Below are 27,322 nucleotides of genomic sequence, written 5' to 3'. Positions count from 1 at the left end.
CCGCGGGCAGCCCACAAAATGGCGGCGCCCCAGCCCCCTCCTCCCGGCGCGGCCATCTTGGCGCCCAGACTTCATTTCCCATGCGGCGCGGCGGCGGGGCAGGCGATGTCCGCCATCTTACCGCTCCCTCCTCCCCCGGTGCGGCCGGATTGAATGAGCTGCTGCCCGCGAGCTGAGCGCCATGTCAGGCACCCCGATCCGCGGCACCCCCGGCGGGACCCCGCTGTCACCGACCCGCATCTCCCGCCTGCAGGAGAAGGAGGAACTGCGGCAGCTCAATGACCGCCTGGCCGTCTACATCGACCGCGTGCGGGCGCTGGAGCTGGAGAACGACCGGCTGCTGGTGAAGATCTCCGAGAAGGAGGAGGTCACCACCCGCGAGGTACGGCCCGGTGTATTCACACGGCCATTCACAGGCACTGGGGGCCGGTGGGGCCGCTCCATTGCGGGCAGCGGGGCTGGAGGCACCGAGCGCCGCCCGTGCTTCCTCTGCGGCGATGGGGCTCCGGGTGTGGGGGTGTATATGTGTGTATGGGGGTGTATATGTGTGTATGGGGGTGTATGTGTGTGTATGGGGGTGTATGTGTGTGTATGGGGGTGTATGTGTGTGTATGGGGGTGTATGTGTGTGTATGGGGGTGTATGTGTGTGTATGGGGCTGTATGTGTGTGTATGGGGCTGTATGTGTGTGTATGGGGCTGTATGTGTGTGTATGGGGCTGTATGTGTGTGTATGGGGCTGTATGTGTGTGTATGGGGCTGTATGTGTGTGTATGGGGCTGTATGTGTGTGTATGGGGCTGTATGTGTGTGTATGGGGCTGTATGTGTGTGTATGGGGCTGTATATGTGTGTATGGGGCCGGCGCTGTGTGTACAACGGGCTCGTGGCGGCTCGGGCTGTTCTCGTCACCCAAAGGCGGGAAGGAGCTGGGGGGGGGCGGTGGCCGGGCCTGCGCCGCGCCGGGTGTGGCCGGCGGGAAGGAGCGCGCTGCGCTGCGCTGCAGCTCCGGGCCGAGCCGCTGTCACTTGTGAACCCGCCGGGATTTGGGGCCCTGTTGGCGCTGCGGGATTTCAAAAGGACTGAGCGAAGTTTGTTTCTCCGTGGAGAAAATGTTTCTTAGTCCCTGCGAATGGTTGGAGCCGGATCCGTTATGTGCGGCGCGGCCCCGTGTGCTGGGTGCTGACCTGGGCCGTGCAGCTCGGAGCCGCCTGGTGTGACCGCAGCGATGGGCTGAGATCGCGGCTGTCAGTGTGTCCCCATGTGCCGCATCGCCACCGCTCCGACCCTGCACCAACGGGCACCTGCTGCCACCGCGATTTGAGAGGAAACTGCGCCTCGTGTCCAGCCATCACCCCCTGTGGGCAGCCTGCACGGCCGGGTTATAGGCAGCCTGCACGGCCACGAGTCCCACTGACAACGGGAAGTTGGAGCTGCAGCAGGCAGCCAACAGCGCTCTGAAGTGGTTGCTCTGCCACTCGTGCAGGCTGTTTGTTCTGTAGGGATCTGCTGATGGTGGCAGCGGGGGGAAAGTTTGAATATATCAGTTTGGCTGAAGTAGACCAAATATGGCAATATCTGCTGGGGGAAGGTCGCCCGCCCGCAATCAGTGTTGGCCACTGTCACGAAATACATTTGTATAACTTAATGATGTGATGTAAGGTGTGTTTTCAAAGTAACTAGGTAGTTCTAATCATAAGGAACGCCTGCATCTCCTGTCCTGTATGAAGTCGTGCTAGAAACAAAATAACCACGTCTGTCTCCAGGCTGTAGGAAGTTGGAGGTTGCTGGAGGCTGGAACATGAAAACAGGGTATAAATGCTTTTGATATATAAGGCAGAATATAATTAACAAGAACACATCTAATTAGAGTAGGTAGGGGACAGGCACAAGACATTCAGTCTTATGTGTAGAGTGAATGTAAACCAACTTATTGTAGTTGTTCTGTGTGTTATTGAGCCTGGAAAATACTCTGCATTAAATGGGGAAGGTAAGCTTGAGCGTTTCCATACAAACATTTTGCTCACTATTCCCTTCCAGTTTTTTCCTTTCTTTATTTCTAAGTCTTGATTCTGAGATTCTGCTGTGGGTCCCTTCCAGCTCAGGATGTTCTGGGATTCTTTGGTGTTGAGTTAAAGGCAATGCTTGTGCAGTCCCTCCCTGATCCCTGCGCTGTGTTAAAGCTGGCCTGCTGTCTGTAGGACACCTTATTTTTTCTATCTGTGTAGAAGGGCACTTTGCAGTCGTACTGAGTTTCACTTTGGGACAGTGTGCAGTGGGTTGGGGCTGTGTGAGCAGTGGAACTTCTCGTGGCTGTCAGGTTCTGGGTGCACTGACATGGGGCAGTTCTGTCCTTCTGCCTTGATGTGCCAAACTGGTTTTTCTGCCGATGCTTCACTTCCCTTGTTGAATTTGTGTTCCTAAAATGATGAAACTTAGACTGAAGTATTAATTTAAGGAAACAACAGAACAGTAGCTCCTTTGCAGAGGCGCTATTAAGTGCGGTCTACTGCCATTCTGTTTGGGATGTGCCATTATCTCTGTATTAGCTCTGTGTATTAATTTAGTGTTCCTGATGCGGGTTCCCTGTGGTGATTCTGGATTATCCTCCGCCGTGTTCAGATTTGAGCTGCTTTGATTTTTCTGTTATTTTTTTTTCAGCTTAACATTCCTGGCAGCTTTGGCTTATCCATGGTTTCGTGCTTTCTTTCTGCTGATGCTCTCATTACCTTTAATAACTACCTTGGCCTTTTATGGGTGAGGGAGCCTTTTCCCCCCCATTTTAAGGCTGTTTAATTTCAATACCTATTAGGTCTGCTACTGTTTCTTCTTCCCATTAAACACATTGCTTTAAAGGAGCCTTCTGATTTTTGTTACCCTGTGACGCGTGGCAGACTGATGGAATGACTGCAAGTAACTGAGGGAAGTGATGGTTCCCTCCCCACAAACAGAATGATGGTGTTTGATGTGAAGAAAAGAACAGCTTGTAGAAACGGAGGGATTCCCATATTTTAATTGTCCATTTAAGTATGCATTGAATCACAAAGCAGTATTTTTTCTTCCCACCAGGGAGCAGGCCTGGTTCATTTTCAGTTTCTGCTCCAGAAGGTTTGTTACAACTTCTGTGTACTCAGTGGGAGACGAGCACTTGCTGTTGGTACTGAACTGGTTGGGGTAATTTTAGCTTAAATTGGCTGAAGATTTTCTCTTGTAAAAACAATCTGTAGCAATTCCTGTTTGCCTCAAAACATGGACAAGGGCATAGTGCTGTTATAGCAGCCACTCTTGCACTGGGGTTCAGTGACGCTGTGCTGTGCCATTCGTTGTATCTCTGTGAAGAAACTGGTTCTTCACCATATGGGAAGGTGACCAGGTTTCCTTGGAGGAATGTGCTGCTGTTTACAGTTTTTGGATAAACTGCCTTTGATGTTGATACCGATGATTGCCTGGTTCTGAGCGGGCATTTCCATAGCCTTGATCCATAGGACCACATCAGAAGAAGGAATGGCTACATGCCTCCATAGGTGTTCCTGGGGAGGCCGTGAGCCTTCATCAATCCATAACTGGGTGAACAAGAACACACCGAGCCACACCTGGTGGGAACACATTTGTTTTGCACATTGATGCATATTAAGATAATTAAAGCTTTATCGCCTAATTTGTCCAGCCTCACAGTCTGGCATGTTCCCTCTGTCTTTGCTGAGTGATCTTGTGCAGCTTCTTTCTAGTGGTTGCTGTAGGTCTCCCTCCACTCAGTCCCTAGAACGTGATTTGTGTCATTGTGAACTTCTCGTGTGTGTGTGTATATATGTAGTATAAAGTTCATTTGAGAAGTTTCCCGCAAATATACTCTATCAGGAACTTAATTTATTTTCTGACTGCCTTTTATCCATCTTTCTGAAGACCAGATGGTTGAGTCTGTCGTTGGTACTGTTGGAATAGGCTCTCATAGGAACAGCACAGTTGCCTTGTGTCTACAGTTGATGCTTTGTTATGAAATTTCTCTTCCTGAAGTTGTTATATTCTGCTTTTCGCTCTTCCCACACCACGATTGCTCTGTTTCTGAATTTACATCAATAGTAGCTGTTCTGATATCCTTTGATAGAAGTAATACAACCAACTCTACCTTCAATTTTTATCTCTCTTGATACACCCTTCAAATGGTCCTGTGTTCTAAAAAACATTCCTGGTGTTGAAGGCTTTGAGGTGCCTTGTTGCAGTCTGAATGGTTGGTTATCTTTCTTTCTGAGCTGGGACGGGGTGAGGTTCTGCAGATCCTTATCGTCTGCGGCAGAGAACCAGAGCAGAAGAATGTCTCTGAAGGTCTCTGTATCTTGTCTCATTTCAGGTTCTTCTTTTGCTTTATAGTACAGGATCAGCAGAATTGAATGAGGCTTCCATTTGTATTCCAGAAAATGTTTGTCCTGGTTTGTTTTTAAATGACATTGTTGCTTAAAAGAATTGCCCTAAGCGATGGTCTTGGGAATGGGGGTGAATAGTTCAAGGTCTGTGTGCAGGGTGTGCTGCTCTGCTGCAGTCCGTCTCTTTGGAAGACGCACACATTTCAAACATGTTCTGTGTTCTCTTGGGAATAGATCTTCAGTTTGGTCTTTGGGACTGAATCACAGTAGATCACAGTCTGTGTGAACATAGGTGCATATTAATTGAAAATGGACAACATTTAATGCACTTCACAACAGAAGTCATGTTATATGTGTTTTTCCAAAGAAAGCTGAGTGAAATCTGCAAAACTCAGTTTGCTGATGCATAGACTTTGGAATGTTTTCACATCTGAACACTTTTTTTCACCTTTAGGTCAGTGGCATCAAGAATCTCTATGAGTCTGAACTGGCTGATGCTCGAAGAGTTCTGGATGAAACAGCCAAAGAGAGGGCGAGGTTACAGATCGAAATAGGAAAACTGAGGGCTGAACTTGAGGAGTTCAATAAAAGGTAAAGGAAAATCTTCCGTGATGTATTATGGGCTTTTTTCTTAAAATGATAAATTGGTAATCTGCAGTGTGAATGACACTGCTGATGCCTCTTAAAATGCCTTAGTGGGTGTCTTAAGGAAGTGACACAGGCTTGTCAGAGGGGAACTCTGTATAATAATAGCTGTAGTTGCAGATTACTGTGGAGCCACCTACTGTACAATGATTGTATAGTACCAAAACATCTGTAACTGTAATCAAGGTACTATCCAGATGTGTGTGCACTGATGTGTAAATGTAGGTAACTCTTGTTTGTTTCAGCTACAAAAAGAAAGATGCAGATTTGTCTGTTGCTCAAGGTCGCATTAAGGATCTTGAAGTACTCTTCCATAGAAGTGAGGCAGAGCTCAATACTGTTCTGAATGAGAAACGGAGTCTGGAGGAAGAGGTGGCTGATCTGCGTGCCCAACTTGCTAAGGTATTGCAGCAAATGCTTCCTTGCTTTAGCACAACAAATGTTACTGCTTGTGAAATGTGTTGGGATTTTTTGCTGTTAGTTTGTCTGAACATCGTTGCTTCAGCTCCCTTCTGCTTAAACTTTCCCATGTTTTATATAGGTGGGATAGAATCAAAGCTCTAAGTATTCATACACGCTCACACATGCTTTTTCCTTAATTTTTTTTTCTTTTCTTTTGTAATAGCTTGAGATGAGACTTACTGTTGTGTGTTATTGATCCGAAGATGTCAATTGAAGGTTGTGAAGGGCTTGTGGATGGAAAAAAGGGATCCAGTTAAAATTAAATCTTTATTTTTACAATTCTCTACCAGGCTGAAGACGGTCATGCAGTGGCTAAGAAGCAGTTGGAGAAGGAGACGCTTATGCGTGTGGACCTGGAGAATCGGTGCCAGAGCTTGCAGGAGGATCTGGATTTCAGGAAGAATGTGTTTGAGGAGGTATTACCAAGCTAGTCATCTCCTGTATTTGCCTTACCCTGAAGGCAGAAATGAATTATTTCTCACACCACACATTCGGGCCTGGACAGGTCTCTGCAGGGCTTAGCATGAATAAGTACATGAGTAAATCTGACTTCAGTAGTTTAGGTCCAGTGTTACAGGCACAGAGATCTCATCATTCACCAGAAAAAGAATTCAGTTCATAAATACTAAATTAATCAGTACTGAAATAATTAATACTCATCTAAATTAAATTGCTTGTACTGTTTGCCTCACTGTAGGACTTTGTCCTTTTTTTTTTTTTTTTTTTTTTTCTGTGTAGGAGATAAGAGAGACAAGAAAACGACATGAGCATCGTCTGGTTGAAGTGGACACTAGTCGCCAGCAGGAGTATGAGAATAAAATGGCTCAGGCCCTGGAGGATCTGCGAAATCAGCATGATGAGCAAGTCAAGCTGTACAAACTGGAGCTAGAGCAGACCTATCAGGCTAAGGTAACTCTGTACTGCCCTTCTGGTAGACAAGATGGCCAGGCAGGGAGGTAGAACATTACGAGATGTCTAATTCAATGCAAGTGACTTGTGTAAAATTTGTCTTCCAGTTGGAGAATGCCATCCTGGCCTCTGACCAAAATGACAAAGCTGCTGGTGCAGCTCGGGAGGAATTGAAGGAGGCTCGCGTGAGAATAGAATCTCTCAGCTACCAACTTTCTGGCCTTCAGAAGCAGGTAAAAGGCACCGAATTTGCTCTCATTTCTAATATAAAGCACTGTATTCAAATTTTTATCCTCTTGTTTTCTTAATTTTTTGGAGATAAGTGGTTGTTGAAGGAGTGATAACATCAATTGATTAGGAAAGACCAACAGATGTCTTCTCCCTGGTGTCCTGCACCACATCCTTATCTCTTGAGTTGTAGAGCTGTGGATTTGAAGGTTGGACTGACTATTCAGTGGATAAAGGTGGTTGCAGCCAGAGCATTGTGGTCAACCAAACCATGGCAGGGAGTTGAACTGGATGGTCTTTAGGAGCCCTTCCATCCCAAGCCATTCTGTGATTCTGGTGGGATGGAGGTGATTTCTGTATTGCATCCACATGGATGCCAACTGGATTTTCTGTTGTCCATAGGCTAGTGCAGCAGAAGATCGCATTCGTGAGTTGGAGGAAACGATGGCTGGTGAACGGGATAAATTTAGGAAGATGCTTGATGCCAAGGAGAGGGAGATGACAGAAATGAGGGACCAGATGCAGCTGCAGCTTACAGAATACCAGGAACTGCTTGATGTGAAATTAGCACTAGACATGGAAATCAGTGCTTACCGAAAGCTCCTGGAAGGAGAGGAGGAGAGGTAAGCATGAGCTCCAAATGGTTTTCTTAGAACTAATGTTATTTTAATTTCTTATACTTATTTTTTGTACCATTATTATTAGGTATCTTAGATCTGTTCCTTTATATGCAGTCCCATTTGACAGATAGTGTGAATCAAGTCTAGTTACCAAGTGTTTTATACTGTTGTTGCTTAGTGTGTTGGTCCGTGTATGAGCTAGAAAAAATTTAATTTTCTTCCACTTGATTAAAGTACTTGATTGTTTTCAGGTTGAAGCTCTCTCCGAGCCCCTCGTCCCGTGTCACTGTCTCTCGGGCTACCTCCAGCAGCAGCAGTAGCAGTAGTTCACTTGTCCGCTCTTCCCGAGGCAAGAGACGACGGATTGAAGCAGAGGAGCTCTCAGGCAGTGGAACGAGTGGAATTGGCACTGGAAGTATCAGTGGCAGCAGTAGCAGCAGTAGCTTCCAAATGTCCCAGCAAGCTTCAGCTACAGGAAGTATCAGCATTGAGGAGATAGACCTGGAGGGCAAATACGTTCAACTGAAGAACAACTCGGAGACGGTGAGTGTCAGCAGAGCTCCTGCATAAGGAGGAGGAGCTAAATTGAGATGTAGCACTGTCTGTTAAGCACAAGTAACTTGAGGGAGATAGCATCTTTCCAGGTATGCCATCCTGCAAAAGTTAAATGGCATCTGAAAGGTGAATATTGCGTGGTGCTAGCTACAGGTATGATGTTTGTTGCAGAATGAGATCATAGTCCTGAATGTCTAATCACATATACATAAATAAATGTAATAAAGAGACCTAGCAAGAGGTTTGATGCCTGTTTCCTCACCCTAACTAAATAACTTTACAACTCTCCTCATTAGGATCAGTCTTTGGGTAACTGGAGGCTGAAAAGACAAATTGGAGATGGAGAAGAAATTGCTTACAAATTTACTCCGAAGTATGTCCTCAGGGCTGGGCAGACTGTAACAGTAAGTCATATTTCATGTGTCAGCAGCGTACTTATGTTGATGTTGTGGCAGCTGTAGATCTGACATTTGGTGTGGTCTGATCAGGTGTGTAACTTTTAGACTTGTGGATCTTGTTTTAGAGGAATAGGATAGGAGAATTTATGACTGCAGTGTTTGATTTCTTTCCTCTTGTTTTGGCTAGTGATGATTTTTGTTGCAGACTGAGAGTAATGTCTTCCCATGAGCACTGATGTAAATAAATGCAGATAAATCTTCCACTGGGATTTGGAAGCAAAAGTAATACAGAGAGAGAAGTGGGAGAGTTAGAAAGTTTGGGATATTTAAAATGAAACCTGCACAAGTAGCTGATTACTGAATGTCTTTCTCACTAGATCTGGGGTGCAGATGCAGGTGTATCTCACAGCCCCCCTTCTGTTCTCGTGTGGAAGAATCAAGGCAGCTGGGGCACTGGAGGAAATATCCGCACATACCTCGTGAACTCTGATGGAGAGGTAGGAAGAGCTGTCTTTTCAGTGCTGGAAGTACAGCAGACGTTTCCATTTGGTTCCTATGTGTTCTGCACTGTCCTGCATCTGTCCACAGATGATTTTTCCTTTTTTTTTTTTTTTTTTTTTTTTTTTGGACTATCACTGTTTATGCTAGAGGGAATCAGGCTTTGGCTGTTACTCATAAATGTGCCATTATTGCAGTGGTCCAGTAGAAATAGGAAGGTGAACCAGCCACAGTTGTATCAGTTTTCATGCTGCCTTTCTTGGTGGCAATTCTGTGAAAGCACTTTGTGCAGGAACAGCAGCACAGGACAAGGTAGGAGGGTCATTTGTACCAACAGAAAGCTGTTGGGCAAATTGATACCCTCCAAACATTAATGGGATTGCTATATTGATGATACAGCAAAAACTCAGTGACGCATAGAGACCATCTATCATCATCTCTTTCCTTTTGTATAGGAGGTTGCAGTGAGGACTGTTACTAAATCAGTCGTTGTGCGGGAGAACGAAGAGGAAGAGGATGAAGCCGACTTTGGAGAGGAGGATCTTTTCAACCAACAGGTAATAAGATGTAGACCACATTTTTAATCTTTTTTTGCCTGGTTTGAATCATCAGCCAGGAGATAATGAGCTTCCCTTTAGTTTTTGCTAGTTCTGAGTTTCTTGGTCCATTTTCCAATGGGTGCTTGCAGAAGGTGATGCCAGAACAGCTTGCAGCTGTGCAGCAATGAGCAGATGAGTTTTAGCAGTCTGTAATCACTGGGCTGCTATTCCCCACTCCAGCATTGCTTTCTCTGAAAAAGAAAAAGGTATCTTCACAGAAGACCACAGCAGCCAAAGTTTCAGCGTCTTAATCCTGTGCACAGAATGACATGTAATGTGCTTCATCTGTAGCTGCGGTGCTCCCTGAATACAGCTGGTCTAGGAAGGAGCTGCTGTTAGCAACAGGGATAACCAGAATCTCGTGTTACAGTACCAAGAGCTGGTAAGAAAGTCGCTAATGCTCTTCTTTCTGATTTTAGGGTGATCCCAGAACAACTTCTCGAGGATGCTCAGTGATGTGAAGAGTGGAGAAAAAAAAAAGAAACTTATTACTTGCTACTTTTTTCCATTTATTTCCTTTTATTTTTGCTATTTTTTTTTCCTCCAGAGCCACTGAAAACTATTTTTATACGTATCATCTGATTTCTTTGATGGTTGCTCCTTGGTACATTTTTATATAAAAAAAAATCTAAAAAAAAAAAAAAACCTTTACTGAACAAAACTGCCAGAATTTTTAATAGATTTCTTAATTTTTCTCTCTTTGTTGAAACACTGTATTGGAATAATTTTTTTCCCTATACAGAGTTTAAAGTCTTATGCACAAACCAACAGCAGAAATTTTTAGCTACAGTGGGATGAGACTCCTTGAGTGTATGGTAAACCTGCACTTTGTGCGTATATAAGCAGGATAACTTAAAAAACACAGCTAAGTTTAGGAAGGGATGTTCACCTGCAGGGCCTTGGGAGAGATTGGTGATCACGTTTCTTTATCCTTTAAGAAATGACAGGATCTTGTGGGTGCCCAGCTCAGATAAACTACCCCCAGATTCATTAGAAGTGCTTCCCCACCAATGGAAGTAATAAAGGGTAGCTGCCTTTTAGCCGGCTCTTGGCTTAGGACTGTGGATTTCTGTCCTACTCCAGGACTGACAGCCTGATGATACGATCATCTGAATCCTGTCAGTGCTGTGGCTCCGTGTCATTTCAGAAGACGGAGAGCGATGGCTTCTGCTGTCTGAAAACGTATGGGAGTGTCAAAAACAAACTTCCAATCATTATGTTATCAAAGGATTTTGACATTGTAACAAATGAGATCTTGTTAAATTGTGAATGCAAGTTGTGATGTATAGTATTTATGATGTTAAGCATCATGATTTAATGATTCTGACATATTCAGCATTGAACAGAATGACTAAGATTTTAATGTTGAAAATATTTTTACTTCTGGCATTGATGAATTTTTGGGGTTCTATGGGTCATCCTGCATAAATGTTGATTTTTGTTTCGTTTTGTTTCATCAGACTTAGATGCAGCTTGTCCATACCCATGTCTTGGGTTCAGAGGGGCACTGTCAGACACGTTGAGCAGCATCTGCAGAGTAGTACAGAAACAGCTGAGTGACGTTTTTGAGAGTTACAAGGAGCTGCTGTTGATGTGGACAGAAGCATTGCTTTGCAGTGTTCAGATCCTCAGAGTAACAGAGAGTCATCCTTGTTTTTATAAGGAATGGTTTGTATCTGACAGTGTCCCTTTGGCTTAAGGTTACTTCTGCTGCACTTCTGTGGAGGTAGCTGTGATTCTCCTAAGGTCAGCATTCAGATGGCAGCACATCTTCAAGCACTAGGAGGAATACTTGACTGCTGCAAAGAATGCATTGATGCATTGGCTACTGTCAAGCAAATAGTTCTTCCACTAGCTTTTAGTTTGGATGCTGTTTGATAACAGCACAGAATGCTGTTGTTACCTGCACTCTTGAGCTCTGACCCTGTCATTCAAGTAGTTGAGACTCATCAAACAAGCAGCGAGGTTTGGATGTTTTCGGTGGCTTTTGGACATTGTGTTCTCTGAACAATATTATGACTGACAGATGTAACCTAGGAGGTCATTTTAGTGGCTTTGACTGATGGCTATGCAGTGCAAGCAGGGTGGGAACAGAAGTGAGATTTCTAAGCTTAGGTGTGTATTTTTTGCCATCTAAAACTAAATTGAAGATGCTACTTTTCTCTTTGGGTGGGATGATTTAATGACTGAAGTTAATGTGCATAACTCTGATGTTTGTACGAGTTGAGCAGGCGGCGCGTTACAAACAGCAGGTAGAAGATTTGGCTGTTTGGGCTGACGGGGTCACTCCAGGAGCATCGTTGGCCATTTTTCAAGTGTAATTTTCCCACTCTGCTTGGGTAGAAGGTGAAATATGTAGTAAATCATGTCTCTCTCTGTAAAGTGTATCTAATGAAATTATGTTTCTCAGACATACTGTTAATTGCCTTTTCTAAATTCGTTGTTATACAAATGGATGCAATCAGCGTAGAAGTATTTTCAATGCACCTTCCAACCACTGGGCAGCATTTCCCTCTGACCCACAGCTTCTATACCACACTCACACAATGTTTGAGAGCTTTTTGCAGTTCTTCCCTGTATTTATTTCTGTTTCACATTGGCCAGTTCTCCATTTGCTTATTGTCCTTGAGGATTTTCCTGTAAATATGGTTGCTCTGTGATCTTATACTGAAGAAATGAATGTGCTTTGTATTTTTTTCCTTGTGATTTTTATGTTTTTTCCTGTGAAGGATGGGCTGAAAGGCAGCTTGACTGAGGGGAGCCTCTTGCTACCTGAGCCACTGATTTCTGAACAGCTACTGTATGGGAGACGTGTCACCTCTCAGCCTTATGGAGCGGTGTTTTATCTTACACCCCTCAGTGACAGCGTGCAGAATTTCTCCTTGGATTTGGAGCTGTTTCCTGTAAGTCTGGAAACACTTTCTTTTCTTGTTTCACATGTAGAGGTGCTCACAGGAAGCAGTGATGTGGGAGAAGCTGAATTCAGCAGGGCTGAGTGCTGCTGATTCATAGTGCTTTCTAAAAGGAGAGTAATTCCTCACTGTGAACTACAGGACACAGACAAACTACTGTATTCCACTTGTTTTCTTTGTGTGTCTGTTTTCTTCAGACAAAGTTCCTTCCTTTTATTGCTGAGTTTTGGCATAACTTTAAGTTGGTGCTCCGCACTGGGAGGTTTCTTTTTGCTTTCCTGAACCAAAAAGCATCGCTGCTGCTTTTTCCTCTTTATCAAGGATTTTCATTTAATTGTCAGGATAATTGGAATGTTCACATAAAATCCAGTGTCTCCTTTCTGAGCAGTGCAGGTGAACCAGCTCTCAGGGTTTGGAGGATAGTCAGAAAAATAGTTCAGCTGATCTTTTAACAGTGTCGATGGGCACCATGGGGCTCTGCGGTGCCTCTGGTCTTTATGCTTTCCCCACACTTCTGTCTTTGTTGCTTCATTATTGTTACAGTGATTTGCTCCAAGCAATGGAGCAGCTGTGGTTCCTTTGCTGCTGCACACCTTTAGCTCACGGTCTGTGTGCATGGGCTGCTTCAGGCCCTGACAACCAGCAGCTGATACACTCACCCTCAGCACCCTTCTGCCCTTAGATAGGTGCTTGCTGCCACTGCTTGTGTTTGGAGCAGGAATCAATAGTCTCAGGAAGAAAACAAACATCTGCTTCCCATGGGCTGTAATGGGAAAGCCAGACCAGCAGGTCTGCAGCTCTCGTTTGTCACCGAAGCCGTATTGCAGCGTGAAGCAGAACATACTGTGAAAGGAGATTCCCTTCATGAGCACGTTTATCCTCGAGCAACAGGACACCTCATGTTCAGTTCAGGGATTGCAGTGTTTTTTATGCACCCTTTTTCTTTGTAATCCTGTGTGAATCCTTTTAGCTGCAGCCTGAGCAGGGGGTGCTTGAAGAGGCACCTAGAAATCCTCTCTGCCCCCCAGAACGTGTGAGAACCTTTTTCTTTTGTGCACTAAGAAGATTCAATGCTGTGTGCCAACACTGTGTGTTGTGAGCACTCGAGGCACTTCTCTCCCTTCCTTAAGCCATTCATTCTCTATTTTCTTTTTACAATCTGTGAGCAAAGGCGTATCCATGTTCCATTCTGGATTTCATTGCCACTGTTGGGTCCAAACCACGAGCCCTGTGCACGCAGGGGGTGGAGCTTTGTTGTAACCCAGTGAGTGGAAGGTGGGACAGTGATTGCATTATTGGATTCCTGTTGGAGCTGACAAATGGGAGGTGGCCATTTGTCCAATGTCTGACATGGCCTGGGAAACAGAATTTTGAATTGCCCTTCAATGTGCTTAGCTTTAAACCACTTTAAATAATTTAAGTGTTTGGTTTTTTTTATACAAATCATATTTACATGCAATTATCATTTGTAAGCGTAATGCCTTCCTTGAAATGCTAACGGCCAGAGCGTGAATGGGGCAAATGGCTCCATTCAGAACCACATGAGCAGCAGGTGACGCTCAGTAAATGGACGCTCAGTTCAGGGGGTGTCGGATGGACCCACATTTCCCTGTTTATTGTTATCAAAGCGATGATCCTTTGTAAGGTAAATGCTGCTGTGTATCAGCTGCCCACGTTCATCACACTAAAACCATGAGCAATAACCCATCTCAAAGCAAGGTCAGGCCAAAACGCCTCACAGCTGGGTGGGCTGTTCAACCCTGTTCATAACAATGACGGTGATGCCTCGTGATCCAGTTGTGGGTTTGGTTCTGCATCCCCACGCAGTTCAAAACTCTCACATTCTATTTAATGGCAGGAATAGCGATGCAGTGTGTGAATATGATGGGAGCGTTCCATGCAGCTCATGGTGCTGCGTCGTGCTCTGGGCGTTACCATTTCACATCGTTGTGGGATTATTTTCTTTCTTTCTCTTTAGGATATGCATGCCAAACGTCGTGTCTTTTACAATGATTTGTAATATACATTTTAAGACTGGAAACTTTTTGTACAACACACTCAAATAAATGTTTTGCATTTTATTGGTTTCCTTTTGTCTGATCAATGATGAGGGAGGAGGGGCTGGAAAGGGACCTTGTGCTGATGGACAGTGATGGACATGGGCTGAATGGGAGCCAGCACTGCGCCCCGGTGCCCGAGGGGACAAATGGCGGCCGGGCTGTTGTCAGCGATGGGAGTCCGTTCTGTTCCGGTCCGTTCCGTCTGTTCCGTTCCGGTCTGTTCCGTTCTGTTCCGTTCCGTTCTGTTCCGTTCCGGGCCACGCGGGGCGCCGGGAGCCGTAGTTCTTGGGCCGCCATTGCGCTGCCGCCCCGCCGGGACCGCGAGCCATGGAGAGCGGCTTCGGCTCCGACTTCGGTTCCGATTTCGGCTCCGGTGCCGGCGGGGGAGGCAAGTTGGACCCGGGGCTCATCATGGAGCAGGTGAAGGTGCAGATCGCCGTGGCCAACGCGCAGGAGCTGCTGCAGGTCGGGACCGGCGGGGACGGAGCCGCGGCAGCGCGAGGCGGAGGGAGGGAGGGACGGAGGGAGGGGGGGGGCTGGGGGTCGTTGTGCCCGCGGCTGCTGACGGCTGTTCCCGCAGCGAATGACGGACAAATGCTTTCGGAAATGCATCGGGAAACCCGGCGGGGCGCTGGACAACTCGGAGCAGGTGAGCGGGGCGGGGGGGCGCGGCGCGGGGCGGGCGGCGACCCCCGGGATCCTCCATGACCGCCCCGTGTGCCGCAGAAATGCATCGCCATGTGCATGGACCGGTACATGGACGCCTGGAACGCGGTGTCCAGAGCCTACAACTCCCGGCTGCAGCGGGAGAGAGCCAACATGTGACAGAGCCAACATGTGACAGAGACAACATGTGAGAGAGCCGACATGGGAGAGACCAACATGTGAGACGGGTCGGAGCGCGGAGCCGGCGGCAATAAACCCCGTTACACCGCCCTGACCCTGCGCTGCCTCCGGCTTTTATTGCACCGAGAGGTTCCGCCCTGAGCCCGGTGCCGGGTGATGGGCGCAGTGTGGGGGGGGGGCAGGGCTCCCTGCCGGCTGCACCGAGTTCAGGCCGGGAAGGGCAGCTGTTAATGCACAGGATGTCGCCAGGTCTGAAGGTGGGACAGGTCTCATTTATTTATAGACAAAATCCAAAGTCTAGCCATCTTTCTAAGCAAAGCAGTTATCAGATGGTCCCGCTGTCTGCGGGTCACAGCACACGAGCGTTTGCTTCGTGCTCGCAGCCCATCTTCACTCCTTTGCAGCATCCCAGAGGTGTCCGGTGGTGCTGGTGGGCTCCGTGCGGCCCCTGGCCATTATTCCTCTCGTTGGCACCTTCCCTGAGTGGTGAAATTCAGCTCCAGAGTTTGAGGTTCTGCGCGATCCAGCCCTGCACCGCGGTGACTTTGGTGTAGACCCCAGGGAAGAACGGCCGGGCGCAGCCATAGCCCCAGCTCGTGATTCCTGCTAGAAACCACCGTCCTGAGGGTTCTTTACATGCCAGGGGCCCACCTGCGTCACCCTGCAGAGAGAGGGGAAGGGTCCTGTACCAAAACAAGACAACAGAGCCAACCCAGCCCCATGCTTATGACTGTGCTGTCTGTGATGCAGGAACATTTGCTGTCCCGTTGCCCACCTCTGCAGGAGCCCAGTGCTGCTCAGTGCTGCGTTTGTGTGCACAGAGACTGGGACACTGAGACATCTCCAGAGCTGCAGCAGGGCTGTGCAATGGGACACCCTCACGGTGCCCTGTCTGGTGTTACCTCTGTTTGTATCCCTGAGCTGACCAGGTTGGTGGGATACACAGAGCACAGCGTGTGTGGGATGGACTTGGGGGAGGGGGTGGGAGGGGGAGGGGGTGGGATGGGCAGCTGGGCTGGGGGGGGCATGGGGACTTGGCCTGAGTTTGCTCCATCCCACAGCACCGTTTGCTGCTCTCACACTCACTGAGCAACTGTCGACGGTGCCGTGTGGGAACCCAGCACACACCATCCTGCTGCTGATCTGGACAGGGTAGAACTTTTTGCAGTCCTGGTCTCCAATCACATTCACTGCTGCTTTTTGCAGATGCTTTGTCATGAGGCCTGAGGAGACAAGGGTTGTTGTTAGCTTGGTGCAGAGCACACAGTAATACAAGCATGTGTAGGAGAGGGGTCTCTGTAGCTTTAATCATGTGCCAGAGGGAGAGACCTGCACTGGGAAGGTGACCCAGGCCTCGTTCCTCCCCAGCAGAGGGAGCACAGGAAGGTCCTTTTGTGCTATTGTTTGTCAGCCTGTGGGGGGCAGAAGCATCCCCTGCAGAGTGTGGGTTATGTGGAATCTTTGGGGCAGTGAGATGGGAAGCGTAGTGGGGAGGCAGTACCTCCTTCCTTGGTGGAGCCCCAGCCTGTGATGAAGCACCTGGCTCCTTCCTGGAAGACGTGTGAGTTGTCTGGCAGACAAATGGGTTTGATGGTGCTGCTGAACCTGACGGGGCTGCTCAGCTCCAGCAGCGCCACGTCGTAGTCCAGGCTGTAGACATTGTAAAAAGGGTGCTTGTAGATACGGAATATTTTCTCCATTTTGCCGTCGTTGCCATTCAGGAAAGGTGTTCCTAGAAAGGCCACCCACATTTTGGGGTCACTGTAACTGCAGAAAGACAGCAGAGCTGGTTGTTAGCATGGCTGGCAAGGAGTGCTGCTCCCGCATCTGTGGGGCTGGGCTGCATCACAGCCACATGCTGTGAGGACACGACCCGTCTCCATCACACTGCAGTGCACCCAGGCTTTGCTCCATTCATTCCTCTCCATGCTTATCCATAGGGGTACATCTCTAACGGGTAGTGTGTGCTTCCAGTGAGGCACAGCATCCCAACCACAGGGAAGGGCAGGTGGGAGGGAGGCCGAGGGCCGTCTCAGACTTACATATCAAAGCAGTGAGCTGCAGAGAGCAGCCACCTGTCGGCAATGAGGACAGCCCCACACTTGTGCTCCTTCTGCCGAAGCCAGAGACTGACTTGCCAGGGCCATTCTCCTCGAGCTGCTGAGCTCCCACCCACGATCTTGCTGAAGGCCAGAGCAGTGGTCAGGCCGCAGTCTGGGACAGAAGAAGAGACACTGTGGTTTTAAATAAGCATAAACATAAGGGATAATCCTTCCCTATCCCCTGTAGTGTGACTCCTCTGGGAGCTCATTATCACACATGGGGATGTATGACCCGGGCTGTCACACAGTAAGGGACGTTGCAGCTCAAATAGTGGCACTCAGATGGCAAGTCGTGGTGCTGTGCAGAGCTGGAGTGCCAGCTCCTAATGCAGACTGGGCCGGAGGCCGCAGAGCAGTGCTTACCACAATTGCTCTCATCAAATCCATTGCTGCAGTCAACAATTCCGTCACATTCGGGATTTTCTTTTCCAATGCAGACGTTGCTGGAACACCTGAAGGTGAGGCTGGTACAAGGCACCACTGGAAGACAATAACCCAACTCAGCACCCTCTGCCAGGGCTGGAGGTCTCTTTGGATTTACCATTACTGGACTTTTACCTGGGGCCTGGGTGGGCTTGGCAGGCTCAGTGGATTTCGGAGCTGTGGAGGTTTCTTCTATGGTGGTGGTAATCTCACTCAGGGTGGTTTCACTGATGGGGCTTGTAGCTGTTGTGCTGGGATGGAGCATGGGGATGTCTGCAGTACTTCTGGTGGTAGATGAAGTGGAAGGAGCTTCTGTGCTGGCACTGGGAAACTGTGAGATGGTGTCCAGGATCCAGTCGTTGAGTTTGGTAATTCTGGAGTACACGCCGGGTTTCTTAGCCTGGGCGCATCCAATTCCCCAGCTCACGATGCCAGCCAGATAAAACACACCTGGGGTGAGCTCACAGGCCAAGGGCCCTCCTGAGTCTCCCTGGGGAAGAAGCAAAGCAATGCTGCCACTGCTGCTGGAAGCCCAGATGGGACAGCAGGGTGGAACTGCACTAAATCGTGCTTAATTTGATGACCTTTGTTTGCCTTTTTAAAGTTGCAGGAGAGCAGGCTGTGCTTTTAAGCTAAGGTACACATGGGAAGCTCAGTAACCATTCCCCAGTGCCCTGCGGAGGCTGCTGAGTTAGCACAGGAGCAAGATGCAGAGGAGAGGGGACATCCCAGGCTCTTACCTGGCACGAGTCTATCTTCCCCTCCAGGAAACCAGCGCAGATCATCCGCTCAGTGAGGGAGAAGTTGTAGAGGAAGTTGCAGGTTTTCTGGTCTATGATGCCCACAGAGGCTTTCTGCAGACTCTCAGACATGGTGACTGCGTGAAGACCATGGGATTAGTGCAGCAAAGGGAAGCAAGAGCCATGGCTGCTCCAGCACACACCTCAGAAAAGCAAGCTCTGGTCCCAGGCAGGAGCTGCATCCCGTATGAACTGTCCTCCTGTTGTCCCTGAAGCCCCTGGCTCACCCCAGGGTACAATCTTGGGCCTGGATACAGGCCACTGGGCACCATTTTCTGTTGTCTTGGTAGTTGGTGAGCTTTTGCTTAATATGGGAGAACCATTGAGGGGGGCCAGATGGGTTCTCCTGACCCCTGCCAAGGGGGTTTAAGGTGTGCCCTGTTTCTTGCTTACTCATGTTTCTGTTTGGCCCTGACCTGCCTTGCCCCACATTCATGTAGGGTCACGGGCACTCAGGCTTTGCTGCTGAACCTGTCTCTATTCCAGAGCAAATCAACTGACAACACATTGCTGCTTACCATTCCCTTCTTGTAGGTTCCCCCATCCAGAAATGATGCATTTCTTGCCAACAGGAAACTTGTGCACAGCGAGTGGGAGGCAGATGGGCTGGATGTATTTGTTGAAGACGAGGGGTCTTGCCAGCTCGAGTACAGCTACGTCAAAGTCCAGAAGCATGGGGTTGAAGAGAGGATGTGGGATCACTCGTGTTACATTGACTTTCACTGCGCTCCCGTCTGTTCCATTTAGTGATGTCGTCCCCATGTAGGCTTCAATCTCTTCTGGATTTGTCCTGTAAATACACAGTCTGAATACACCTGCTTACACACATACACCTACTCTGAATTCTGGGCTGGCAGGCCGTTTAAATTGCAGGCATGGACTCACTCGTTGAAGCAGTGTGCAGCTGACAGCAGCCAGCGGTCCCCAATGATCGTTGCCCCACAGAAATGCATCGAGTCTTCCTGCAGGCTGACCTGCCAGGGGATCTCCCCTCTGGAAGCATCGGTTCCTCCCACAATCTTGTTGGGTTTGGAGAGGCCAGGTCGTCCTCCACACTCTGAACAAAAGCCAAAATGTGACCTGTGAGTACTCCCAGCAGAAGAGCAGTGAGCAGAGGCTGTGGCTCTCTCTAAGCTCAATTTTGAACTTCTGGGAAGTTCCATGTGGCAAAGAGAAGCGAGTAATTAGGCTGTGCTGGGCACACAGCTGCCTGTTTGATTGCACAGGTGAAGGAGCTCATGACACCCAGCTGTGCAGGCACTGAGTGCTATACAATGATTGTGTGGGTCAACTACCAGCTCAGTGGGAGGACAGACCTTGCACTCACACATGTGCCAGCCACTCCTCTTCAGGAGGTCATTCCCACCCCGGGGTGTTCATACCCTGTGGTCTGGGTGCAGTTGCTGGTTTGCTGGCAGCTGGGGCCAGTGAAGAGCTGGGGGTTGCTGTGCTGGTGGTGGCGTTCAGTTCTTCAGCAGTGACCGTGTTACTGTTAGTACTGGATTGCATTAGTGGGACAGTGCGTGTTATGGAGGTGGGAAAGGGAGAAATAGCGTCCAAGATCCAGTCTCTCAGTTTGGTGACACGTGTGTAGACCCCCGGCCGTCTGGCTTCTGCGCATCCAATTCCCCAGCTCACGATCCCCGCCAGGAAAAACTTGCCAGACGGTTCTTCACAAACCAGCGGCCCACCAGAGTCCCCCTGCAAGAGAAGCACAGGCAATGAACTCCTCCTGGGTTGGCTCTGAGCCTCCATAACATCTAAGGCTGCTGGTTCAGTGAGCTGTTAAACCACTAAAGGCCAGGCCCAACCACCCCTGAAGGGCCAGACGATGGGTAGACATTGCATGATACACAAACCAGGGTGGCCACATTAACTGTTGGTCCTATGGTGACTACAAGTCAGCAGGCAGAGGAAGGCAGTCAAACAGCTGAAGGATCCCCTTAACAGCAGTGCCCTGCTCCGAGCACTACAGGATGTGGTTTTTTTTCTCTTTTGCAGTCCCTGACCCACGGCTGGATCCCAACCATGGCCCCAAAACCCAGTGGGGTGCTGCGAGCATGGTATGGAATCCTGCTTCTGGAAGTGCTACTTGGTGCATAACAGCAAGGACAAGCTTCAAGCAGGGATGTGTGCCACCTTCCCAGGGCAATGCTCACCTGGCAGGAGTCAATTTTCCCCTCCAGGTAACCGGCACACAGCATCCTGTCTGTGAGGGCATGGCTGTAGAGGCTGGAGCACAGAGCCTGGTCCAGCAGCTTCACTGTCGCCTTCTGTAGGAACTCGGGTTTCACCACTAAATGGGAAAGATGCAGCTCCATGTGGGGAGCCTGGAGTAGGACCCTGTGTGACAGCCCACCCCGTCTGCATGCCCCCCCTGGTGCCTCTCTTGCCACCTGCCACACTTTGCTTACAGAAATCCTCCTTGAGGTATCCCCAGCCAGAGATCAGGCACTTCTTGTTGGTAGGGAAGTGATGCCCAGCGTGTGGCAGGCACACGGGCTGGATGTGCTTAGTGAAGGTCACGGGTTTCTTCAGCTCCAGCACAGCCACGTCGTAGTCAGCCGTGTCGGTGTTGTAGGAGGGGTGGGGGATGATCCGGGAGATGCCCATTTTCACTGCACCGCTGTCTGCACCGCTGATGGAGGTGGTCCCTGCGTAAGCTGCCCACATGGCCGGGTCCTGGAACCTGGAAGAGAAACAGCTGGGACTGCACAGCCCTGGGTGAAGCATCGCCCCGCACCCAGGCAGTGCCGGCTACTGCACGTCCTGCTGTCTGCTCTGGGACATGGGGTCCTTGCAGCGTGATGTGTGGAGCAGTGCGGTGCAGTGGGGGCTGGGCCAGAAGATACAACAGCATTTGGGAAGCTATTACGGCTAGGACTTACTCAGTAAAGCAGTGAGCAGCAGACACCAGCCACTTCTCCGTGAGGATTGCAGCACCACAGAAGTGCTCGTTGTTCTCTCGCAGGCTGACCTGCCAGGGGAACTCCCCTCTGGAAGCCTCTGTGCCTCCCACTATCCTGCTGGCAGTCTGCATGGCAGGGCGACTCCCACAGTCTGAAAGAGATGAGAGCATCAGGATGGTGCCAGCTGTGCCCTGGCAAAGTGCTCCCTGGGGCAGGTGTGAAAATCTGCTTGTGCACGTACTCAAGAACTAACACATTTCTAGGGATGTCACAAGAGATCTGATTTAACCTGCAGACCTGGAAAAGGGAACTGCAAAGCACTGACCCACCACAGGGTCCTCTCTGAAACTCCTACAAGAAGGAAAAACCCAGAGGGAAATATCCCTTGTAGCATCACAAGCTCAGCCACTGCCGAGCTGCTTCCAGCAGCCCATGGTTGTGCAGAGATGATTCACTGGCCCATGGGAATATGACATTCTACCCCAACACTGTCCCTTTGGTGCTGGTAGCAGGACCAGCACATTTCTAGGGGTGCAAGCTCTCGATGCAGATAATTTGTCTGACAAAATGTGCTTTGTTCCCTACTGCCCAGAAGTCTGCAATAGAGGTGGCAGTGGTGGGTTGGGACCCATCCCCCCATCCCCACCCCCAGCAGTCCTGCTGCAAACACTCACCGCAGCCCTTTTCATCAGAGGCATCAGCGCAGTCCTTCTGGCCGTCACATTCAGGGTTTTCTTTCCACACACACTGTGTGTTGTGGCACATGAACAAGTCACCAGGGCAGCTCCCTGGGGATGACAAGGCTCAGGTCACTGGTGTCTTCTGCAGATCTCCCAGCAGCTGCCCCCCAGCCCCACTGGGAGTGCTCAGAAAGACTCACAGACCTTCCTGCTGCCTGGCTCTTACCTGACTTCAGTCCTGGTCTGTATGGAGAAACATCACTGGGAGCTGTAACAACAGAATGGAAGAACTGGGGCTCAGTGAGGATGTCCCAGGTGGGAGGCACAGGAGCTGTGTGCTCTCATTGCTGCTGCTCTCAGACTGATGGCAGAGGGTTTGCTTCACCTCCAGCCTGCCTGGCCATCGCTTTCCCCATCCCATAGTCTACAGGAGCCTTGCAGTAACCCCCCACAAGAGGAGCACACCTGTAAGAGAAGCTGAGGAGATGGTCCCGAAGGCGGCCAGGGAGAGGCCCTGCTCCTGCAGCGCAACCGCCAGCCCGTGTCGGAGAGCTGCCTCCTCCGTGGCAGAGCTGAGGGGCTGGGAGTCCTGTGGGGCGAAGTGGAGGCGGAAACGGACAATGACACTCGAGTTCCCACTCCTGCAGGAAGACAGAATTCCTGAGCACATTCGGCTCCATCAGCGGGAGAAGGGGCAGCTCCTCAGGCTTCCTGCCTACGGGGAGCTCGAGGGAAACAAAACAACTCTTAATTTCAGGCTCAGGTGCCCCTGAAGGTTTGTTCTGGATCAAAACAGTCACTTGCATTTTCTTCTTTGCCCCTCTGCTTTTCTGGCTACATTTCCAGATTAAAGAAGGCAAAACACTGATGCAATCCTTCCTCCCCTCCAAAAAGTTCCAGCCTTGACTTAAAAACTGTTTCTCTTTGCTGGTTTTGAATTAGAGCACAGCTGTGTGTTCGCCTTCATAGCGGAGCTCATCAGAACACCCTGGGAACGCTCACCTGTAGCCCAGGATGGTGCAGCCAGTGCAGCTCCAGTCCAGCTGGGAGTCCTGGAAACTGGACAGAAACTGCAAAGCAAAACAAGATGGTCACACCTTCACTGGGCAGCCAAGTGGAGCATCTCCTCATCTCTGCAGGCAGCAGGAGCACCCGAGTCCAGCTCATCTCAGCATGTGTCACCCTGCTCCCACCCTGACGATTAAGAGATGCTCATGTTCCTCCCACCCTTGGCTGTTTCTCCACATTCTTCTTTCCTCAGCAGGAACAGGGCCCAGAACACCCAGCCCCTACCCTCAGCATGGGGTGCAGAGCTGCAGGAAGCACAGCCAGCCCAGCTCAACTCACCAGCCTTTCAAGGGCGGGCGTCAGCACCCGGTAATAGTCCGAGTTCTCTGCTTGCAAACTGCTGTTGAATGTGATCCCTCGCAGCTCCACTGTGTGCTCAAAGCTGGTCTCTGCTGCAGGATGACAGGCTGCCAGAGGGAAGGTGTCTGTCAGAGGCACAAATGGCTCACAGAGGTCTGGGCTGTGGCTGGGCTCAACTCTCCTCTGCTTTGGAATGTGCCATTAAGGCCTCCCTGGTTTTGGTAGCTTATCTGTCCCTGCAGTGCCTTGGAAAGTGCCATGTGGCCACGCAGGGTAACCCACACATGTACAAGAGTAGAAATCTGAACTCATAGTCAATTTGAACATTAAAACGGTAAGTATTATCATGCCTTAAACAACAGTTCCCAAATAGATGGTTACAGCCTCACAGTGATCCCTGGCTGGCCCCATCCTGGCAGGAACAGACTGGGAAAGGTGTGCTCGTTACCAAAGCAGCTCAGGAAGTGGGACCATGTTCTCGCTATGCACTCACCCAGCAGGATCCCCAGGTACAGGGCTGTCACACAGCCCACGACAGTGGCAGTGATGGTCACCTTCCAGCAGCTGGCCCTTGGTCCCCTTCTGCCCAGCACTGGCTTTATTTGGTCCATGCCTTCTGAGCAGCACTGAGGAAAACCTCTGCAGTTAAAGGGGAAGAAAATGACATGTTTGGGGTGAACTGGACCAGAAGATGCTGTGGATGGTCCAGCCTGAGTGCTACACCAGCGGGCATTAGGGCTGCTAACAGAGACCAGGAAGCTGCTAAGGAACAGCCTTTTCTAATGTAAATCTATCTCAAAATGAAAGAAAAAAAGAAGGGGGAAAGGCAGGCAGGACACGGAGCAGCAGAACCGTTTCTGAAGCGCTTTTCAGTGTTTTCCAAGAGGCATCAGCGGCTCTTTAAACTGAAGCTTCCAGATAAGAGATTTTAAAAGGCCACTTCTTTGTGAGGCAAGAGACAGAGAAAGGGGAGAGGAAGGGAGTCTATCCAAGATGCCTCTTTTTTTTTTGTTGTTTTTTTCTAACAGACCTCCAAATATTCTTTTTCAGCTGTAACAGAGCCTGGCAGAGATAGGTGCTTTGGGCCCCTGTGTTCTGTTAACAATATCTCCATTTGACAATTCAGCTCTTGCTGGGAGGAGGCAGGTAAGAGACATTTTTTCCAGTGGTCCCAGTGACCTAAATGCATATCGATGAGCAGTCCCTTCTCTGCTCCCTCCATAGGCTTTGGAGTCACTGCCTGCCTTGCATTATGCTGAATGTGGAAGCTCAAGAATGCAATCCAGATATGCTGACCAGAACAAGAGAGGTCACCAATGGCCTTCAAAGGGTCAAAAAACATATCCTCTTTGCTCTCCCTTTTAGCACAAGACAAGCTCATTGTAACTCACACTGCTCGCTGAGATGAAAAGGTAACTATTGGTGAAATGAAAATACAAAGAATTTTATGCCCTTCCTTCCTTCCTACCTGCAGCCTTGGACTCCATATGGGCGCTGTGAATGACCATGCAGCTCCTGGAGGATGGAAGCTGAACATCACAGAACAGCAGGTGGAGCACCAGTGGGTGAAGAGGGACCAGATCCACCTGGCTGCAGCTTTTCCCAGCACAGCCTCCCTGGTGATGCTCCATGTGTGCTGACTAACCCAGCAAGAATGAATCTCCTCAAATCCACCCCTCTTCACCCTAGGGTGCTGTCTGCCTGCCCACTGTGAACGTCCTGCATGCTAACAAACCTCTGGCTGCATTGGTTCCTAGGATTCAATGCTCCTGCATGCTGCTTCCTTGCTGTATCCCTTTGGAGGTGAGTCTGGTTCAGCCACTCTCAGCAAATGCAGTGACACTGTGCGGGCCTTGTTTATTGTCCCTTTCCGACTTCAAATGTCTCTCAATTTACAAGTAAGAAGATCCTCTTCCTGCCTGCCAGCTCTGCAGCTCAGCTCATGACAGGCCGAGCAGCGCAGTGCTCCCATTATCCTACTAACAAAGACTCTAACAGCATTTCCACTGCAGAGACGTTCAGCCCTGAGCTCCCCCCATGGTGACAGAGTACTGGGCAGCTCTGGACCTGCAGTCTCTTACTGAACTTCCAGCTGTGTGTCAGAGACTGAAATAAAGGCTGCCTTCCTGTGACCACATGGCTCAGATAGTAAATACTAAATATGCACTGGGAGTAACCAGTAAGCAAGGAAGTCCCATTTTTGTCCAGTAGCTTTTCACAATGGGAGCACTATATAATGTGATACTTCTCAGCTGATGAATGGGCAAGAAAAGCTCACCGGCTCAACCCATGGCGCTTCCTTCAGCTGCAGCCATACGAAATGCACTGCCCCACACTGACTGCAAAGATGAGCGGAGCAGCTCCGTGCTGCAGCAGCTGATACCGCCCAGCGAGGCCTTGGAGAACCTCTGGCAAAAAGTGTCAGACCTGCAGAGATTCAGAGCTGAGCACATTGCCGCAGAGTTTTGTTCCTTTGGATGGACGGTCGGACAGACCCACCCTCCTCCACAGTCACAGCTCCACCTGCACAGCGCTCCCAACCTCAACACTTTAGAATCAAATGAAACAAAAAGTAGCTCTACAACCACGAAAGGATCACAGAATAACGAAAACTATTTGGTCAACAATGGCTACGTAGGAAGCAGTGAAGTTATTTGCATCTCTGGTTCTTAACAGAAGATTTGATGTACAGAAACAAGTAGCACCAGCTCTGCCTGAGCCCGGTGCTGAGCAGCAGCATCATGGCTGGGCAGGAGTACCAGGACAGGTCAGCACCAGGGCTGGGGGGGGGAGTACCAAAGCCAGGCAGCGGTACCAGAACCGGGCACTACTACCAGGACTGGACAGTACCGGGGTTGGGTAGCACCAGAACCAGGCAGTACCAGAACTGGTACTAAAACCAAGCAGTACCAAGGCTGGTGCAGCAGCGCCAGGACCGGGCAGCGCTGCGCCTCGAGTGGGGATGGTGTCCGCGAGGGGAGGCAGAGCGCGGCTCGGACGGCACGAACTCACCTGCCGTGCTGCTCCAGCCGCCGCCGCCGCGTTTGCCGGGTCCGTGCCCGCCGGTCGGGGCGGTGCCGGGGGCGGACCCGCTTCCTGCCCGGCTCCGGCCTGAGGCACAAATTCTTCACCTGTTTGGAAATTCGAGCGGGGACATCCGAGTTCTGAGCCCGCGGCGTGATTTCTGTGCTGCGCTCTGCGGCTCAATTCGCTTCGGCAGCGTTTCAGTAGAAGGACGGAGGGAAAAGCGATGCCCGAATTGCTGAGCTCGGCCCAGAACTGCTCTGCGAGGTTCAGTAACACCGTGAGGGCGCTGAACGGCACCGTCCAACACGCAGGAAGCACCGCAGGGCGCTCCTGTCCCAAACCCGCTGCGTCCCTCTTCTCTGCTGCACCTGGAAGGATTCAGAAGATGAGTCCTCTCATTCCGATCCATGGGAAAGCTGATGACATGGGGAGAAATACAGCTGGGCTCAGTGGTTGTGTGCCCTGGTTCTATCTGGCTCTGACCAGGCTGCCCAGAGAGGCTGTGGATGCCCCGTCCATCCCTGGAGGTGATCAAGGCCTGGGCTGGTATTAAGTGTGGAGGTTGGTGGCCCTGCCTGCAGTGGGGGGTTGGAGCTTCATGATCCTTGAGGTCCCTTCCAACCTGGGCCATCCTGTGATTCTATGAAAAAAAGCAGAAGACAGAAAACATGCGTAACAGTGGGGTATAGATATAAATTCGGGTTTGTCACTTAGTTACAGCTGTGGCTTAGCTGAGGATTGGGGTCGCTCCTGCACACACCTGCAGGCCAAGAATCCCCTTTTACGTGTGTACACAGAGAAAACACAATGGTGTGAGGCAATGAACCCGATTGCAACTGGGCAATGGAGTGAAGGTCCTCGTGTGGATGCCTGCAGGCAGCATGTCTGTGCAAACTGGTTCCTGTGCTTCAAGCAGTTGATTAT

At 49.8% G+C, this 27,322-nt stretch overlaps 3 protein-coding genes and 1 long non-coding RNA gene across 7 annotated transcripts; 3 read left to right on the top strand and 1 right to left on the bottom strand.

Annotated features, from left to right (window-relative positions):
* The first annotated feature begins 145 nt into the window (after positions 1-145).
* Positions 146-14,264, top strand: LMNB2 (lamin B2). Its single transcript, XM_015886133.3, has 12 exons — positions 146-382; positions 4,812-4,948; positions 5,248-5,404; positions 5,755-5,880; positions 6,203-6,373; positions 6,481-6,606; positions 7,004-7,224; positions 7,473-7,764; positions 8,073-8,180; positions 8,552-8,671; positions 9,128-9,229; positions 9,691-14,264. The coding sequence occupies exons 1-12, from the start codon at positions 182-184 to the stop codon at positions 9,730-9,732; spliced, it is 1,803 nt and encodes a 600-aa protein (XP_015741619.3). The 5' UTR covers positions 146-181; the 3' UTR covers positions 9,733-14,264.
* Positions 14,265-14,506: 242 nt separating this feature from the next.
* TIMM13 (translocase of inner mitochondrial membrane 13) lies at positions 14,507-15,183 on the top strand. Its single transcript, XM_015886145.3, has 3 exons — positions 14,507-14,708; positions 14,824-14,892; positions 14,970-15,183. The coding sequence occupies exons 1-3, from the start codon at positions 14,571-14,573 to the stop codon at positions 15,066-15,068; spliced, it is 306 nt and encodes a 101-aa protein (XP_015741631.2). The 5' UTR covers positions 14,507-14,570; the 3' UTR covers positions 15,069-15,183.
* A 158-nt stretch (positions 15,184-15,341) lies between these two features.
* TMPRSS9 (transmembrane serine protease 9) lies at positions 15,342-26,517 on the bottom strand. Of its 3 annotated transcripts, XM_032440954.2 has the most exons (20): positions 26,384-26,517; positions 23,865-24,010; positions 23,351-23,478; positions 23,006-23,073; positions 22,469-22,644; positions 22,230-22,271; positions 21,998-22,111; positions 21,303-21,474; positions 20,829-21,103; positions 20,574-20,710; positions 19,797-20,115; positions 19,300-19,471; positions 18,933-19,204; positions 18,355-18,491; positions 17,750-18,104; positions 17,555-17,671; positions 17,132-17,303; positions 16,591-16,856; positions 16,176-16,312; positions 15,342-15,750 (listed from the first exon to the last, which is right to left on the bottom strand). In XM_032440954.2, exons 2-20 carry the CDS (start codon positions 23,980-23,982, stop codon positions 15,583-15,585), a joined length of 3,345 nt encoding a protein of 1,114 aa, XP_032296845.2. In that variant the 5' UTR covers positions 23,983-24,010; positions 26,384-26,517; the 3' UTR covers positions 15,342-15,582. The 3 variants fall into 3 exon arrangements, with proteins under 3 accessions (XP_032296845.2, XP_032296844.2, XP_085373554.1); XM_032440953.2 differs by having other exon boundaries at positions 17,555-18,104; XM_085517428.1 differs by lacking the exons at positions 15,342-15,750; positions 16,176-16,312; positions 16,591-16,856; ... (3 more) ...; positions 18,355-18,491; positions 18,933-19,204 and having other exon boundaries at positions 19,348-19,471; positions 19,731-20,115.
* Positions 20,114-25,503, top strand: LOC107325377 (uncharacterized). Of its 2 annotated transcripts, XR_014934974.1 has the most exons (5): positions 20,114-20,600; positions 24,422-24,517; positions 24,596-24,921; positions 25,061-25,174; positions 25,271-25,503. It is a non-coding gene; the product is annotated as an uncharacterized LOC107325377 (long non-coding RNA). The 2 variants fall into 2 exon arrangements; XR_004305438.2 differs by lacking the exons at positions 20,114-20,600; positions 25,061-25,174; positions 25,271-25,503 and adding an exon at positions 23,245-23,380 and having other exon boundaries at positions 24,596-24,999.
* Positions 26,518-27,322: the final 805 nt, after the last annotated feature.

This window comes from Coturnix japonica, chromosome 16, assembly GCF_054131305.1.
Source record: "Coturnix japonica strain WE chromosome 16, WE-NBRP24, whole genome shotgun sequence".
NCBI lineage: Eukaryota > Metazoa > Chordata > Aves > Galliformes > Phasianidae > Coturnix > Coturnix japonica.
The sequence above is the reverse complement of the archived record's forward strand: the minus strand, read 5'-3'. Positions and strand labels throughout refer to the sequence as shown.